We start from the raw sequence: 19,411 nt of genomic DNA, 5'->3' as shown, positions 1-19,411 counted from the left end.
GGGGAACTGGGGGGGGGGAATAGCGTGATCCTCCCATGTGCTACATCCCCCTGGTGAAACTCTTCAGTCAGGCGAAAAGAGGCGGCTGGGGACGCCACATGTATCGGAGGAGGCTTGTGGTAGTCTCAAGCCCTCCCTGGATCGGCAGAGGGGGTGGCGCAGCAGCTGGGACAGCTCGGACAGAGTGGGGTAATTGGCCCAATACAATTGGGGAGAAAGGGGGGAAGTAAAATGGCAAGTCTTCAAAAAAAATTTTTTAAATCAAAACAAAAAACAAAACCAAGGCACACTACAGTTTGGGCAAAATGAAAATGCCTTTATTTTACATGGCAATACGTATTTAAAATGACCAATTAGTGTGCTTGTTGAACATCTCATTCCAAAACTATGGGCATTAACGTGGACTTGGTCCCCCCTTTGCAGCTATAAGAGCCCCCCCACTCTTCTGGGAAGACTTTCCACTAGATTTTGGAACATGTCTGTGGGGATCTGCTCCCATTCAGCCACAAGAGCATCAGTGAAGTCAGGCACTGATGTTGGGGAGAAGGCCTGGCTTACAGTCACCGCCCAGTTCATCCCAAAGGTGTTGGATGGGGTTGAGGTCAGGGTTCTGTGCAGGCCAGTCAAGTTCTTCCACACCAAACTCAGCAAACCAGGTCTTTATGGACCTTGTACATGGGGGGCATTGTCATGCTGAAACAGGAATGAGTCTTCCCCAAACTGTTGCCGCAAAGTTGGAAGCACACAATTCTCTAGGCCATTGTATGCAGTAGTATTAAGATTTCTCTTCAATGGAACTAAGGAGCCCAGCCCAAACCATGACAATCCCTCCAGAGAATAAGTTTCCAATGGTGGTGTGCTTTACACCACTCCAGCCGACGCCTGGCATTGTAAATGGTGATCTTAGTCGTGTGTGCTGCTGCTCAGCCATGGAAACCCATTTCATTTAGCTACTGACGAACAGTTCTAGTGCTGATGTTGCTTCCAGAGGCAATTTGGAACTTGGTAGTGACCGTTTCAACTGAGGACAGATGATTTTTAGACTGTGCTTAAGCACTGGCAGTCCCATTCTATGAGCTTGTGTGTCCTACTGCTACATGGCTGAGCTGTTGTTGCTTCCAAGACATTTCCACTTCACAATAACATGACCAGGGCAGAAATTTGACCAACTGACTTGTTGGAAAGGTGGCATCCTATGACAGCTGAAAGCCACCGAGCTCTTCAGTAGGATCCATTCTACTGCCAATGTTTGTCTATGAAGATCGCATGGCTGTGTGCTTGATTTTATGTACCTGCTGCTAATGGGTGTGGCTGAAATACCCAAACCTACTAATCGTAAGGGGTATTTCACATACTATTTTTGACCATGTATATGCGATTTACAGTAAATGGGCCATAATGTTCAAAAACACCGTTGACCCCTTGAGCGTTGTGGCATTTCAATGTCAACTGTGACCTTTGCAAAGACGATCTGAAAACACAGGTATGGACAGCAAACATAGGGCGCATTTTTGACAAGAAAGTTATTTTCCAAATTCTCTGGATTAGTATGGACATACGCTTACTGAGGCTGTTTGAAAATAACTGATGTCGTGTCGATGCAGTTGCTCACTGGGGTTCACACCCCGGTCTCGTCAGATCAGACTATGGCCGGACTCGACAAAGCAGCAATAATTGGCAACGCTGTCTTCGGGAGGGGGGCAGTCGGCTTGCGTTTGTCACATGAATGCGTCTCTGTGTGTCGGAAAAAGCAGTTGTTCGGCATGGATTTGCCTTGTCACGAAAGTGGGGAGGTGTCTCCTTCGAGACTGCCGGCCGAAGAGATGCAGTTGGCGAATGCATGCACTATGAGGGTGGATGTTTCAACTAAAATAGGGATCGATTGGCCACTAAATTGGAGGAAAAAAATCTCTTAATAAATTTATAGAAAATAACTGATGTCTGTAAACTTGCCATGTATCCACTCCCTTTCGATTTCAATTTGCTTGTCTGTTTTTTTGTTACAAAATAACACATTGCAATGTTAATGATTATTTTCCCCTTTTGAAGAGGGGTGTTACCTCTGGTATGCTGGCCCCTGCGAAAGGCATAAGTGGCTGGATAATGCCCCCATTGGTGGCCTGGTCCATGCCCTCTGGACCGGGGGGCACTGGAGTCTGGCACACATTAATAGGAAGAACACAAAGACAGAACAAGTCACATTGAGGTGGACCTTGCCTTTCATCATGGACATTTCTTTTCAAACGTTTTGCTTCCTGAAATAGTGAAGATATACAATGTCAAGCCGAACACACAGATTTGCTGTATCACGTAGGAATTTGGAGAAACGTTAAAATAACTTTTACTGAATTTAACATGTTTAATTGCGTAATGACGGTGACAGATTGTGTTGGTTCAACAGAGCTTAAAATGTTTTGCAGATGATTTTCCTTTGAACACAGCATCTGGTGCTTCGTGTCAGTGTCCAACAATAGTTGGCCAGCATTGATGGATTCCAGTTGCTCTGATACCTCTTTTCCATGGTCACAATGTCCTGGCCTATAAACGTGAAATGTAAAAAAAAAAAAAAAAACTGAAAATAACTATTGAAAGTCCCCAAAAACAACCAGAACTTAAAAACTATTAGAACTGTGCCCACGGATTTTAAATTCTATATTCTGTCAAGATAAATACCCAGTTGGGGTATTAATGCATTGCATATGTTAGTATGTCTTAAGAAACAATTGACACCAAAATTAACCTTTTAACAACTGCAATACTATTTTTCAAACAATTTAAACTTGCCACTGTCCAACGCCTGCAAATACTGCGTCGGTGGTAGTCATGGTGCGTCTGTAACCAGACACATGTTGGCAATAATCAAAAATCAAGTTTAGACCATTACTCTGCACTGGAGAACGCTAGTCTGTTTTTAGGACAGAGCAATAAACTTCGCGAAGGAAATGACGCAACCAGCAAGTCAAATAGTGATATGACGTGCACAATCGCACACAAATTATGAGCCTGGTCGTTTTAGGTAGATCTTATAATTATTTTTTTGGTGCAATTGATCTAAAACTCTTTAATTTAAATATATTCAATTTTAGGCACATTCAGGGAGCTGCAGGTCTGCACCCCCCCAAAGTTATTAAACTTTGAAAATCCAAAACCGTCAAAATGATGGCCTTTGTCATTCTAGTGTTACACAATCATCGGATTGTCATGTAAAGAATTCACAGCTTTATATCAAAACACCTGTTGGCTTATCTGACCTGATATTGGTGGTAAGTCTGTTGATGCCAGATGGGCTGAGGCTGGGGGGGGGGCATCATAGCAGTTCCAGACGCTGACTGAAATGAAATGAGAGAACATTTGAATTATGGATGCCCCCCCCCCATTCTTTTAAAGCATATTTGTTTCCTTTATTAGATAGACAAGTGAAGATAAACAGGAAACGGGGAAAGAGAGAAGGGGATAGGCTTGCAGCAAAGGTCCTGGGTCAGCTTTGAACCCAGGACCTTAGGTTAGGTACACCAGTCAATTCATAGATTGTGTTTATTTCATCCAAGTAAAACCAATCATTTATTAGCAATGGTCCAAACACTGAATCTGCAGACTAAGATTCGTGTTTTTCCTCACATCTTGATTTTGATAAGGGGGTAAATCAAGTCTTATTAAAGTAAACCAGTTGATATCTAGCCTTTTAAGCCTCAACTCATACTAATACAGCAACAGTAATCTGGTCTGTTTGGCAAGTTAAGCCCAGCAAACATTTATTACTTGTTTGACACCTTAAGTGAATGCAGTTCAAGAAAATCTTTTCAAATGGCCATCCACTGACTCATAACTTGCATCTGCCCTGCATTACGTCCCAAAGACAGTCTAGCATAAGCAAAATGTGTGGTATAGTTTCTTATCCATACACACACACACACACACACACACACATTATCCAAACTGCTTATCCTGCTCTCAGGGTCACAGGGATGCTGAAGCCTATCCCAGCAGTCATTGGGCGGCAGGCGGGGGAGACACCCTGGACAATGCAAATCATTTGTAAAAAAAAAAGTTTACTGTGCCAACACATCCGTGAAGCTCTCTCAAAAACTTTAATTCAGTTTTAGGCTACACCTGCTCAGGTTAAAGTCAAGTTACATTTCGAACTTGTATCAAAATCGTCTAATGCACTGGAATGCAAAGCCTCCTCTATACCTTGTTCTAAGGACTTTATTAGTCAGCTAATCCTCTAGAAAAGCAACATGTTAATACTTGTGACAGCACACTTGACTTGTCACAGCGCTATTATTTTCAGTGTTGTTCCCTTTAACCAGTATTACCATGTTTCACCACGAGAAGAGGTTGCAAGTCTTCCTTATAGCCAACAAATAATTATTCACCCATTTTATTACAGCTTCAAAGAACTCATCAACAAATAGTGTAATTGTGGTATAAATGGAAGGACAGTGTTCCAAAACTGCTGCTGGACATAAGCACAATTTCACAAGCCTTTACATTTTCCAACGAGTTAAAATATGGATCAATACCAAATCCCATATACAGTCCCGACAACTTTAACGTGTGAGGATTGAGCAGAACTCACAGGCCAGTAGTGGGTGGTAGGGTTCACGTTTGAGCTAGGGAAATAGGCCGTCCCGTTATGGTAGGTATAGGGGTGGCCACTGGGGGTGATATGGTACGAGGAAGCAGAAGGCGCTGGCATGACATGGCTCGGCTCCTGGACATTTCTTGAGACTAAAGGCAAAGTACAATAAATAGATGCAATAAATAGGATCAAAATTGTATCGAATGCTTAATTCTTTTGTCGTGACAGTGAGATGATTAGCTCAATTATTGGTTCGTTATTGGGCAATGGACTTGCTTTTACTATGTTAAATCTAGCCACTAATGACAGTGGTGGTGTCTACTTCAAAACTTAAATCTTTGAGCATTTAATGCTGGAGGCAAAACAAGATGGGAAAAAACAAGACAAAAGCTTCAGTAGCATAACCCATCAGTCTTGCTACTTACCACGTACTGGCACCCGGTGCTTTAGCACTGCCTGGCTAATGTTGAGCTTCTTGTCATTGATATAAAACCTATTGGGCTTTAAAGGGTCAGGTGAATGTGGGACAGAAGAAGACATGAGAGCAGGTTAGGTACACAAAATAATAAACAAACTGAAAGTCTTGAGGGTCATAATTTTTGCTCAATTTACTGACACCCATGTTTATTCTAGAAACTGCAGCAATCTTTCACTACTCCAAATGCCCGAGATCTATTTGAGATTAAAAAAGAATTGCCATTGCAATTGTGTCAGCACCTTTTCCATCGCAATGAAAAAAAAGAAAGAAAACATTGTAGCCACAACTTTGCCTTTTTTTTCCCCCAAAACTAAATTTCTTACAAAATTAGGTCTGAAATATTTGAGAGAATATTTAAAAACCAGTTTTATATCACACTTTATATTACCCCATACCATTACCAATGTGATGAATCTCAACTGGATTCTTAAACATAAGGGTGGAGTCGGTGTAAAATCTCTATACTAAGCTGGTTTTAATATCGCAGCGTTTCCCCTGAATCACAACGCTGAAGCACATTTATCAGATACTGTGAAGAGGTTTTAGGTAATGATTTCTACATCTCTCAATATTTGAATTTGAATTGTTTTAATGTTTACTCAGGGAAGGACATTCTTGATTTAAATTTTTTAAAACAAATGGGAATTAAAATACATATTGTACATTTTCTTCAGAGTACTGCAGTTTTCACATTTTACTATCCATGAAACGGGGTAGAACATTAAAAGAAACGGTTTATGTAAAAGCTTCGAGATTGTATCTTTTAATCTGGCATGTAACCTTGATAGCTTTCTTGACTTACATCATCAAGCATTTTATTGGCATCCTCTTCGGTCTCAAAAGTCACAAACCCATACCTGCTGAAAAGAAAAACAAAACACAGAAAGTTGAATCAGTTCATCCGGATACAACATTTATTGACACACAAACAGAACATACAAACACCAAGGCAGAATTGATACAACACTGATGGACAACAAAAAACAGGACATAGCAGGCAAGGCGAACTAAAGGAGTTCAATTATACAGACCATGGAAACAAGTGAATTGCAGACAACAGATGAATACTATACCATTTAGCAATTGAATGGCAGTGGGGACAACGGAAGCCTTGTAATCCAAATCCTAATACAGGGCATCCTCAACCGACAACCTGAGGGTGACAGGCTCAGACTCTGTCCGAAGGGGGGGAACCTTGGCACTCCAGAAGGGAAGTAGCCTTTCTGAACACCTTCCTATTATAAAGGTCAGTAAACTGGGCTCGACCTCTCCCTGAAATCTTACTAGCCCATTTGATGAGTCTACCAAGCCTTTTTTTTATTGGCCAGAGTCAAGTTACCAAATTGTTTTTTGGGGTTTGAAAGCTACCGAGATGCGATGTTTGGAAACTACTCGCCTCAACTTTTCTGACACATACGGAAATTGCCACTGGTTTACGCTTAGGCAGCTATTGTCCTTCTCTCTTCGGTCGGCTGGTGCACTATTTGGGCATCTTCCTGGCTTTGACAAATGCCCATTTAGGATAATCACACTTAACCAGGGCCTGTTTAATGCGGGATTTCTCCCCTTCCCCAGCCACTGCGTCTGTGGGGACATTGTCAGCTCGGTGGTACGGCATCCTGCTGACTCCTAGTTGTGCTCCAGCGGATGCTGAGAATCAAACCAATGTTATAAATTTCTTTTATTCCGAAGTGTGATTAATGTTTGCGTTTCTTTTTCTCTTGCGTATGTGAATGGCGTGATGCGAATCTCTCGTGTGCATGTGTAGTCTTGCCCTGTCAAGTCTACATGGTGATGCTGGTCACGTGGCTCAGGTCCTGGGCTGTTCCGGTGGCATCTGGACACTGCTTGGTGTCATCATGTTCTTCATCTATCTTATAATTCCATTACAATTCTTTTATCCTCTTTCAATGTTGCATTCTGTAAACTGTGTGCACACAAGATCCATTGCACATCTGTCTGTCTTGGGAGAGATCACTCCTAAGGTTTCTTCCTATTTTTTCTCCGTTATAGCAATTAACATTCATTTTTTGACAAGATCTGTTAATGTAGATGATATTTCACAGAATTGAGGCCATTTGCTTTTCCAGCGGCCCGAGCTCAGCTGTGCCCTTGCCCCCCACCAGTAGCAGACACGCTGAAGGTGCGATGCAATTCTTTTTTTGCCTCCACCTTCAGATCTGACCACTTTTTAATTTCTGGTACTGTCCTCTCTGTCGGTCACTGCATTAACTGTAGCAGCAACATGTTGCCACTCGCTGCATTTTCTACCGTTTGTGACCCCACTGCTGAGGCCACCAAACTATCTGCGTTCTGACCTCCACCTCACCCACAAGCACCTCGATTTCTGTGTCAGAAAAATTCCTTTTCTTCGGCTTCCTCTCAGTTGTTGCCACGATTCACCCCAACATACCATTGATCAGCAGCCTCATTTATATGCATCAGCATTCATGTGGCGCTTTGCATCGACCATATACGGTTGAATTTGGGCATGTAGAGGGTGGGATATGAGGCTGATACAGGTGTGAACATTTCCAGGTTGACTGATTTCTAAAGATTGCCTGCAAGTGGATGTATGCACGGTTTTTTTTTAAATCTTTTTTTTTCTTTTTCGCATACCATTTTCGGTTTTTGTGCGCACGTACTTAAGTAAGGACCCTACGCACTTTTATAAATGAGACCCCTGGACACAGGGGAACAATAAAACTGAAAAATCTAAAAGTACAGGGCAATAAAATTGAATTTGTGAAAAATTAAACTGATGCCTTAGTGACCCGGTGTGTAATGGGTGAATGCACAGCAGTGTGCTGCTCAAAATTAGCTTCTGGGATCCTTTTTTTTTTTTTTTTTTTTAGTAAATCTTTCTGGGTAACTGAAGGTCGAAAAAAAGGTGGATCTAATCTACAGGACAAAAATATCAAGTAATAGCAACTGCATGCAGGATTATTCAAAAACTGACTGAATTGACAGAGTAACATGATTACCCTTACCCCTTTGACATTCCTGTGCGAGTCAATATTATCTTCACCTCTGTGACCGCACCATGCTGGGAGAACAATTGCGCGAGGTCACGCTCACTGGTCTACACAGAGAGAGAGAGCGAGCGAGACAGAGAGCACAAGAGACACACACACACAACTACATGATACTGTCGCCATGAGAGAACGCAAGTCAGAGGCACGTAAGGAACATCGCCAGACTCAACAAAAAAAGTGGTTATTTCTCACCTTGGAGTCAATTCCTCCAACGAATATTCGGTTGGGGATGACAGTGCCAGAGCGAGGGGCTTGGTTTGAGGGCGCTATGGCGCTGCTGTGGCGTTCGAAGGGCAATGGGGCAGGGGAGGAAGGGGGGGTGCTTGTCTGTGTCTGAGGGCGAGAAGTCAATTCAAAAACACATTGAGAATTCTAAGGCAGTGTGACACGGAGGAAGCCTCTAGATTGATTTTCAGCAACATTTCTTTATTTAACTACTTCGCTTTAGAAAAGGAACACAGAACAAGGTACACGTGCACAAAAACAGCATAGATGACGAACAAACTCAAATTATTGTTAAAAAAATAAAAAGGGGGAGGGGGTGGGGAATACAGCCCTAAATGGCAATCAATACGGTTCAACATTCCACTCATCTTCAATATTATGATTCTCCAGGAAGTTACAGATTTTCCAAATGCTTCAAAACTTGCTAAGCTTATTCTTTGTGATGTAACTTATCTTTTCTAAAGCAAAGTAAAAAGTAATTCCTTTCTGCCATTGTGAAGTTACACAGGTTGTTGGGTTTCATCCATGAGCAGGCTATATACACCATAAGCTTCCAAAAAGCAGATGTTGAATAGGGATCTTACATTTTTAGCGGTCACATAACCATCTGGGTAAATATTCAATATTATATTATATTATAACAGTATAACATAATTTGGGATTAAGAGACACCTCTTTACCGATGATCTGACTGGATGGATCCAGCGTCTTCTTCTAAAAACAGATTATTCCCACATACAATGGGACAAAGATCCTTTCTGGTCATTACATTTAATACAAGTGTCGCGAAATATTAGTGTTAAAGTGATGCAACCTAGTTGGTGTAATGTACTGTATGCTTATCCATTTGCACTGCAGTAATTTAGAATGCATGTTTGCAGATTGGGTTTGAACTAAAGAGCATGCTTCTGACCATTCTTCCTCTTAAAATTGCAAATCTGTTCTCCACGCTTGTTATATATTGTGTGAAGGCGCTTTGCTCCTACTTACAGATTTGTATAAAAAGGACACCTGTCCCCTATAATCTAAAGATTTCAGAATAAGAGTGGAAAGTTTCAAACTATTAACACTGCTTGGCCAATATAAAACTTCGCAACTGAAGATATTTAAAAATGTGCTTTGAAGGAAGTTCATATGTGGCCTTAAGTTCTTCAAATGACAAGAAATCATTGCCGTAATAGAGGTCAGATACCTTAGCTATACCCTGAGCTGCCCAAGTCTTAAATCCCGGGTCTGTGCCTTCTGGACGAAAATCGTTACCAAAGATTGGAGTAAACCGAGATAATTGTGTAGTCTCCCAAATACATAAGAGCACTATGCCAAACCATTGATGTATTGTTAAGAAAAGGATTTTTAGCCTGATTAGCCAAAAATTCCTCTGTGCAGGAAAAACCTTGGGAGAGGATATAAATTAAGGAGTCTTTAATGCAACAGTAGGTGACGATACTGCTCCACCTGGTTGCAATTCGCCATTAATCAAGAAGACGACAAAGATGACGAAGAAGAAGGGATCAAATAGACCACCGGAACACTTCCGGGTACCTTGACAACAGGACGCCAGGAGAGGGGGATAGAAAACCCAAGCCGCCAAGCCGCACTGTATTAGATATGCAGCCTAGCCGTAGCTACGATGCCCAAAAGTTGCTGTGTGGTGGACTGTACCGTTAACAAGAAAAACCACCCAGATATTCGTTTTTTTGTATTGCCTAAAAGGCAGAAGGAGGGAGAAAAACGATTGAAATGGCTCCAGGCGATCAGAAGGAAAGACAAGGATGGACAACTTTGGGATCCTGACAGCAAACATGTTTACGTCTGCGGTCTGCACTTCATCACTGGTAATGTTAGCTAGTTTAACTAGCTAATAACAGGTTACGTCTATTCTACATTTTATAATCACCAAAATGTCAAGAGCCGGTGGCTATATGGAATTCCAGTTAGCTAAAACCGTCTGAATGGGATCACATTCTTCAAACCCATATGTATTTTTATCCATTAAAAATCATAAAATGGTCCCTCCCCCCTGAATATTTGGTCACATGCTCAATTTTGTTTATCTTTCCTAGATACAAGGGGTAACTACCCCGGTCTCCCTTACCCAATTAAAATGCAAACATTGTTATCACATTATTATTGTCATCCTTATTGAGTAGTATATCATGCATCATTGTATGCAGTCATGTATAATCCAGTAAAAAGTAATAATTGAATAAAATGCAAACATTTGTTGAAAATGTAGCCTAGTTCCTATGTCTTTTCCCCATGGCTGCTCTAGGTCATGATGTGCGATTTAATTTTTGCCTTTTATCATTTCAGGGTGTAATGCAAAGGACCCCATGCACCCAGACTACTGTCCCGTAAAAGGACACTGGCCACCGATACTGCGAATTTTTCGCAAATATCGGTTCTTGTCCGCAGCAGCCAACGTAGCGACATAGTTAGCCATTTAAACCGTGTTCAAACTTGCCGGCTTCTATTCCCCTCTAGCTCCCCCCCCCCGCTCTAACGTTCGAACGCGGAAGTGCAGTGGTCTATAGCCTGACCAATGGCGTAGGTTGCTGATGCAATATTGCATCAAGTCGGCTCCAGCGGTGGCCCCCAACCAACCGTCAGCCAGCGCTTGCTTGCGTCAACGTTACCGTTGGCCTAACACGATATTTAACATCCTGTGTCTTTACAACTATATTATTCATAACCGCTTGATTTTCTAGTAACAAAAGATGTGGGATGAGTATTCATCTTAACTTTCTCCCAAATTTACCGATAGCACTGAGGCAGCGTTCACGTCACTTTTTCTCGAGTACTTCTCACTGCAGAACGTTTGCCCCTGGGGGCGGGTGGCAACCCCTCCCACAATGTGTTTTCATTGGTTCAACGCTTGCCCCTGGGGCGGTGTTGCCTCGGGTTTTCATTGGTTCAACGCTATTCATGTATTCGTCTTCGTCAACACTTAGCAACTCCAGAGAAGTGTTCTATTGCTACTGTGAACGGAAAAAAGTAACAGGTAAGTGACGGCTATCTGAGGGGATTTTAAACAATATACTATGTCACTAGTTAACTATGATATTAACGTTCGCTAGCAAGTTTGGCCAGATTTTTTGTTTGCCGAGCGTGTAGTTTCTCCGGAGTAGCCTACTTGGAATAGGTGCCGATTGAGACTTTACGGGGTGGGGTGGATTCGCAAACACACAATGTACTGTAACGCAATGGCTAAATCCAAGAATATTCAGGTCAAATGCGTGAGAGTTGGCAACGGCGAAAACACGTATTAAATATTTATATTTGTGCTGTGTGCGCGCACCCCCCCCCCCCAACAGGAACCCATCCACTCACTCCAAGCCCACGTAACAAAAAGTGTAAATAGCTATTTATTGGTGTGATGTGCTGTTTTATGTATGTTTTTTACTTTTGTGTTTTGAAAATATGTAAATAGTTTACTGTATGTTTTAATATTAAAACCCTTTTTATCTCATCGTGTGCTTGATTATTTACGAATCTGAGAGGGACCAAGCAACACTTGTGTACTGATTTAAAAAAAAATATATATGTAAGTGGGTTGAGTGTTTGTTTATCTGATCTTCATACCCTAACCCCCAGGGCCTTGTTGAACACATTTTGTAATGGCCTTTATGGCCATTTAGTCATTAACATTCTTAATATGACAATTGTATTATTGTTTTACCATTATAGAACTTTACTGAACACAAAAAACAATAGCTTAACATTATGCTGTGGTCTTTTTCTTGTAACACAAAAAACATTTCCATTTAAAAAACTTGCAGGATCTATACGCTATTACAGTAAAAACAAATATAGCAAAGTTGTATTTATATTGTAATCCTTAGGCTGCCGTGCACTACCCTTTTCACTCATTGTTTCTAGCATCAAATATGTGAGGTTCCACCTGGGGCATAACTCTATAACTATGAATAAAAGTAAAAATGGAACGCTGAGCTCTGAATTGCTTTTGTGTTGTAAGAGGGAGGGAGTAATGAGTGGGGCCATTTTGATTAATTTGGTTTTTTTTAAACTTTTTATCATGTTTTTAAACTACAAAATGACAGACAACACAAAACAGTACAAACACTTGGGGTATACAGAATATAAATGATTACATCAGGTTCATTAGATAAAATTAAAATAAAGAAAACCTCAACAGTAGGCTACATTTCAGGAGTCATGAGTCCCGTCATGCGATATGTTACACAGCGCAGCTGGTATAGTCCAAAAAGCATTTCTATTCCTCCAAGAACACAAACATTTTGTTATGAACTGACAGGTCAATTTCTCCACACTTTAAAGGTCGGAATTCAAACCTCTATATCGTTCGCATGTTCCGCTTGATGGCACGCCCGCTTTGACGAAAAATGCTGTGGTCGGGCTGAGTACGTTAAATCAAATGGAAACTCAGCCTGCCCGCCGCATTTTCATCAAAGCAGTATTTTTTTTGCTGAGCTCAACTAGCTAGCGAACGTTAACATCATAGTTAACTAGTAACTAGTGACATAGTAGCCTATATTGATTAAAATCCCCTTAGATAGTCGTCATTTACCAATTACCTTTTTTTTCCCTGTTCACGGTAGCCATAGAACACTTTTCTGGACTTGCTAAGTGTTGAACACACCGACAGCGTTGAACCAATGAACACACACATTGTGGGAGGGGTGGCCCGCGCCCCAGGGGTAAGCGTTGAACCAATGAACACACATTGTGGGCGGGGCTGCCCGCGCCCCAGGGGTAAGCGTTGAACCAATGAAAACACACAATGGAAGGGGTTGCCAGGGGCAAATGACCTGCAGCGGGAACCAACTCGCGCCGAAACGCCGCAAGTACTCATCAGAGTCGGCGCCATATTTGCCCATAGAACAAAGAAAGGAAACTTCGAGACCAAAACGGGGCTGAACGTGAACTCCAAACTCCGGTCGCATAAACTACCAACTGTAAGCGAAACACTGAATGCCATCCATTATCCAACCCGCTTACCCTGCTCTCCGGGTTGTGGGAGCCCATCTCAGTAATAAATAATGATTTTTTCCAATAAACTTCATATTTCCAAAAATCCCTGGACCGGCAGCTCACGCGCTGGATAGGCCGCAAAAGGCCATCGCGGGGTCCATTTTACCGGGGTAATTTTCACTATGAACACAATTTCGAATTTTCAAATTTCTTCTTTCATCTTCCGATTAAAAAAGATATTAAAAAAAATTGGGAGATACAGAAATCTGTCACCAGTTATAATACAAAGGATTTGGTATCGCTTCGCCGCCGCTACTTACAGCTAAACTTGGCGAGGCGGGCCGGCGGGCTTTGCTTAGCGGGCGGACGCTTCACTTACCGCTGTTTCGGTCGTCAACGCCATCATCATCATGAGAATAACGAGAAAAATATGAAAGACGATTAATTAAATCAAATATGTTCACCGAAAGAAAAAAAAAGTTTTTTTTTTCTTGCTCAACGTTCAGACAACCTTCTTCTCCTGCGTCTCGTTAAAAGTGCGGGTGGATGGGCGGCGATTAAGCCTCAAAGCCAACGGTCTTCGCTCTCTGGCGCCACGGTCAGGTTAAAACCAGAATCGCAGTAGACCGTTTTTTGGTTGTTTTTTTTTTTTAATTAAAACGAAATCTGCCACTTTCAGTTAATTGTTTACAAAGTACGCACGATGTACAAAAACATGTTCCGAGTTCGCCTGAAATGTACTCCTACAATTTGCCTGTACTTACCTGGTGTCGCAATGTGTAACTTCCCCACCAATGTGGGGCGCTGTATATTGATGGGGGGGGCTGTCCCCTTCGGCGTGAGGGGGGGGCTGTCCCCTTCGGCGTGAAGCACTATGGGTGTTCAGAAATGCGCCAAAGAAAAATTATTTTTATTTCACCCAGGTTTTCTGCGTGAAACATTGCATGGATTCACGTCGCAGTAGGAACCAATCCATTTTTTCCTAGAAATAGCTATGAAAAAAGATAAACGACACGATTAGTGGTAACGCTATAATTATCAATAGGAAACTCCAAATAAGCCGGAGGCCGGGGTTCAAAAGCTTCGCGCGTGCGCAGAGGCAAACCAGAGGCGTGGCCTCGAGTCACATGACCTGGCCTCGAGTCAGACCCAAACGAAGCGTTTGATCACTTTAGACTTGACAGGCAGAAGACTCGCGACTCAACGTTGAAAGTCAGCAAGTCACAACTGCACTTGGACTTGAGCCTTTTGACTTGGAAAGAATTCCAACTCCAAACCCAGAGACACAAGTACTTTTAAAAACTGCGGCCAATGAACTTTATTTCCAAAATTACAGATCCACTTTGACTCAATGCGTAATAAATAAAAAGCATTGATGATTTGGAGACATTTTTTATGATAATCTTTATTTCGGACACAGCCGGTCCATAGCATAAAAGCAACAATAAAAAAAAAAAACCCATTTAGGCCTACATGACACCCCTAAACTCCGCCAGCATATGAAGTTGTTTTAAGTTAATGTAACGACTTGAAACTCGTAAAACACACTCACAGGGTACCCCAAGTTGATTCGGTGCTGTCCTCAACTGAACAGAGAACTCAAACAACATCCTGACAAACTGGTAAAGTTGTGTTTCATGCTGATGTAACAGCGGTGAGTGATGGTCTTTAGAGACAAATTCAGTGGTCAATACTTGCCCACAGGGTGGCAGTGTTTTTCTATTTGCCAATGCTGTATTTTCCATTTTCCCCTCTATACTGAATGACAGGGCCGTGCTCAGAGAGCTGGAAGAAGTGATGTGTCAACATGCAAACCAAAGACAGATACGGCAAGACTAAAGGTCGGGGGGGGGGTGCTGCTTCTATCCTCCATTTACCACACACACAGCTTTCCACTACTAATGTCCCCTCATCTATTCTTTGAAACACACTGTAGCCTCGACCCCAGTGACCTCCCCGATGGGGATTTTTTTTTTTTGCTTTTTAACATAGCAGCTTGAACATCCTGCAAGGACAAATTCTCAACTCGACTTCTGCATCTTCAAAGACATGGGAGTTACTCTCCTTTTATCGCTGCTGGAGACATTCGCACAGTTATTATGAAAGGTCTTCCTCCACAGCTTTTTAAGATGTCACTGAGTGGTTGACGAACAGTGGATGAATGGATAAATAAATGAAGAGAGGGTTTTGCTTCACAGGTAGCAAAAGCTTCAGAGAATTCATTAAGTGGTTGGAGAATGAACAAACATTCAACTCCCATGATTCATTCCAGTTTAGCCCACAGCGGAGCAACAATACTCAAGGAGCCACTTTGGACCTTGATTACAGATCTCGTGGAGCTATAATTTCTCTATGATTGGAGACAGAGCACTCTGAAATTCTGTAAATTGCATCTCATTTTCTGTGCCACGTCTCCCCCTACCCAAGACCACTACAAAGGGACTTAAGAAAATGTACAGAGTGTCTCCGACAGAGAGCAAGGTAGCCAGTTTACCGTGAGCATTAGCTGTAATGAATTAACCGTTCACAGCAGGGGGGGACGGAAAAGTTTCTTCTCTGGAGTTCTGCAATTGTTCCAAAAGAAAAGAAAAACATTTATCCATCCATGTAGCGGTGGTGCCAACAGAGAGGGGACTCGATGTACGACTCGCACAAGGCAGGTAGAACAAACGTTTCTACTGGAGATGGGTTTGGTAACACAGTAAATCAGTCCAGCAGACAGGCAGAGGCATCCACCCAGACAGCAGACACATTTGGGCCTAATCTGGGCCACTTTGGGTACTTACGCCACTGGCAACTGTTGAGGGCCAGATGTGGCCCAAATATCATAAGCTGGGCCTGACTTGAGTTACAACAAGTGTTGTGTGGGCCAGACACGGCCCAAATGTAATGAACCGGGCTTGACTTGAGTTACAGCACATACTAAGTGGGCCATATAATGTGAACCTGTGGCTGAGCTGAGGCAGCCACACTCACCCCAAGTCAACGCTGTCATTCCAGGCCAAATGTGGACCGTAAGATAACTGCAGATGTGGGCCATATTCGGGCCAAAGATTCTTTGCTATCTGGGCAATAAACCGTGGGTAAAGGCAGAGTCCAAAACACAGAAGCTTAGTCGAAACCAGTCCAGTAAACAGGCAAAAGGTATCCAAACGTTAGGCAAAGGCAGAGTCAAAACACAGACGCTAGTCGGAATATTACTCGGGACACACAAGAGGTAAATTTGACTCGGGGGTACAAAGACGAACTTGTAAAGTAATGGGCAAAATGAGGAGGTATATATATATATATATACATACATACATACATACACATACACACACACAAGGTAGACTAATGACAAAATCAGGGGCAGGTGAGTAATTAGACACACGAGGGTAATTCAATTCAAAACTTTATTGCAGACTCAGGGTCCATAACAGACAAAGACAAATAGGTAAACGACAAACCCCAGACAATACACAGAGTAAACACAATAAAATAATATAAATGGAACAAATCAGTGTCTTATACGAAGGCAGCTATACCAGTGGTCCCACTGCCAGGATTGGTAGCATGTGGCACTGAATATTAGTTAAACTGTTGATGATTACATTATCAGTCATTGAGCCGGCAAATAAATTTATACAGGAGATTTCTTAGAAGAGCCTGAAAGGTACTGCTGACTCCTGCAGCCACAAACATTTCACTTGCACTACACCATCTAGGTCTTTATGGTGGTATTCTCATAGCATCATCATAAACTACTCAAGGCCTCTGTAAACTGGCTTTTGTATAGTTTGACCACAGGGGGCAGTATAGAGTGTTGTACAATATGCTCTGAACACAGACATCTTCACACACACATACCAAACTTGCGTGACAGTGTGTTTGCTTGTGCATACATCATGCAGCACTGCCTATAAATATCATCATCGTCTATGATTTGTTCAGTAATATAGTGCCCAGGATATTTCACCTTATTACATACCCCAAGATTATCATCAGACAATTTAAAATCAGGAAATTTTAGATGATTGACCTCTTTGGTTCTGCAGATCATGACAACACTCTTACTAGCTTTGTATGTGATATCATGCTCCACACCGTACACACAACATATATCAAGGAGCTGCTGGAGACCAGCGCTGCAGGGACTAAGGAGGACAAGGTCATCAGCATACATAATATGGTTCACCAAGGTATTACCCATCATGCACCCAGTGTTACAGGCTTTCAGCTGCTTGGACAAATCATCAATATATAAACTGTAGAGAACTGGAGACAGAATTCCCCCTTGTCTGACACCACTGCTAACCCCAAATGGGGCTGAAACACTACTACCCCATTTTACTTGCATAGTCTGGTGGGCACACCAATAAACCAGGATTCTCACAATGTATTTAGGTACCTCACTTTGACTCAATCTAACAAACAACTTTCTATGATTAACACGATCAAAAGTAAAAATAAAACAAGAACCGATTAGTTTTGGCCTCTGTATTCGTTAATAATTTCCTTTAAGGCATATATATATATACATATAAGTCAGTGTCATGTCTAGCTTTAAAACCAAACTGGTTATCCGTGGAGTTGATAAATGCATGCACCCTATCCAGCAGGATTCTTTCTAGGACTTCTGACTATGCCGGCTGGAGCTATAGGCCTGTAGTTCTCTAGGCTGCATACTTTACCAGCTTTGTCCTTAATGAGGAGTAATTAAGGAGGCGGGAAACACTTGAGGACAGGAACTTAAGAACGAAGCCTTGGCGTTTTGTTTTGGGTTTTTTGGGGGGGGGGGATAGCGTAAATAGACAGTCTGATCCACAATCCATACCAGCTGGTGGCGGTAATGAACCAATTCGCTGTTTGCCAACCACCAGACAAGGGGAGAATATGCAAACTCCACACAGAGGACGGCCCGGGATGACCCACCAAGGTTGGATTACCCCGGGGCTCGAACCCAGGACCTTCTTGTTGTGAGGCGACGGCGCTAAGCACTGCACCACCGTGCCACCAGTACAAATGGCCCTTTCTGGACAAGACTGCCCACCTCTGGTCAACCAGCACCAGCGTGGCAGGTGCTTGTGGCACCTCTTTACGAAACTTGTCTGGCACCCCCTGCTGGTACATCCTGACATTACAGCCGCGCCGTCATAACACTGCCCAATACATGCGTTGAGATCAACATTGCACTGACCAACGAGTATTTTTGATAGGCTGCTGTTCAGCAGGGAGTCTGCATCCAATCCGCCAGCCGGGGTAAAACCTAAGAATCCCCCTTTGTTCAAACGAGGCACCACGACAGAAATGTGCGCTGACTCATGTCTTTACTCTCATCCATGAGTGCAAAATACTCCGCCTTCATTACTGACTTCTCAACTTATCCGCCATTACAGGAAAAACCCCTCATTTTGAATGTCGTGGCGTGTGTATTTGGCCTTTGGTGGGTTGTTGGCCATCTTTCTGGCTCCTGTGCTGCTGCCAAACATACCGATTACATGCAGCAGCAGTGCAACGACCCCCCCCCCCCCCGTGTTGAAGGACTACTCACCCTCAGCGATGCCGGCATGTCGCGTGGCGCTAAACCTCCACCACGGCCTTCGTGTGCTGCCAGTTTCCCCCGACCAGGGCCGCGTGTCCCCTCATCACGCGCGTGTTCGCCATTTTAGAGCCGCCGCTTTCCTGCTTCGCTTTGAATTCCGTCCACGCCTCCGCTGCAAAATGGTGCCCCGGCGCTTCGTTATGAGCCGTAAACTGGGCTGTGTAGCTTCAGCTTTGGAAGCCGGAGCAGCGAGAGGGTCCTGGACAAGGACTTTCTAGGACTTGAGGACATTCTGTCGTGCGGAGAGCAGGACCAGGACCCACAAAGGTACTTTCAGACAGACGTGATAGCTCCAAACGACACGGACGCACCAGACCAGCATGAGCTAAACAAGGGACCCGCCAATGGTTTATATAGCCAATCAGGGGGACGGGGAACAGGTGAGCAAGGCGGGGCAGGGACAGGCATGGCAGGCCAATCAGGGGGATGGGGAACAGGTGAGCCAGGCGGGGCAGGGACAGGAATGGCAGGCCAATCAGGGGGATGGGGAACAGGTGAGCCAGGCGGGGCAGGGACAGGCATGGCAGGCCAATCAGGGGGATGGGGAACAGGTG

At 43.1% G+C, this 19,411-nt stretch overlaps 1 protein-coding gene across 1 annotated transcript; it reads right to left on the bottom strand.

The window, feature by feature from the left end:
- Positions 1 to 1,402: 1,402 nt before the first annotated feature.
- LOC130131411 (protein boule-like) lies at positions 1,403 to 18,824 on the bottom strand. The gene is made up of 9 exons (XM_056301087.1): positions 18,807 to 18,824; positions 8,288 to 8,428; positions 8,051 to 8,142; positions 5,863 to 5,917; positions 5,008 to 5,083; positions 4,580 to 4,731; positions 3,252 to 3,329; positions 2,061 to 2,156; positions 1,403 to 1,471 (listed from the first exon to the last, which is right to left on the bottom strand). The coding sequence occupies exons 1-9, from the start codon at positions 18,822 to 18,824 to the stop codon at positions 1,403 to 1,405; spliced, it is 777 nt and encodes a 258-aa protein (XP_056157062.1).
- Positions 18,825 to 19,411: the final 587 nt, after the last annotated feature.

Source organism: Lampris incognitus, chromosome 21 (genome assembly GCF_029633865.1).
Source record: "Lampris incognitus isolate fLamInc1 chromosome 21, fLamInc1.hap2, whole genome shotgun sequence".
NCBI lineage: Eukaryota > Metazoa > Chordata > Actinopteri > Lampriformes > Lampridae > Lampris > Lampris incognitus.
Note: the sequence above shows the minus strand (reverse complement) of the source record. Positions and strands in the feature narration are given on the sequence as shown.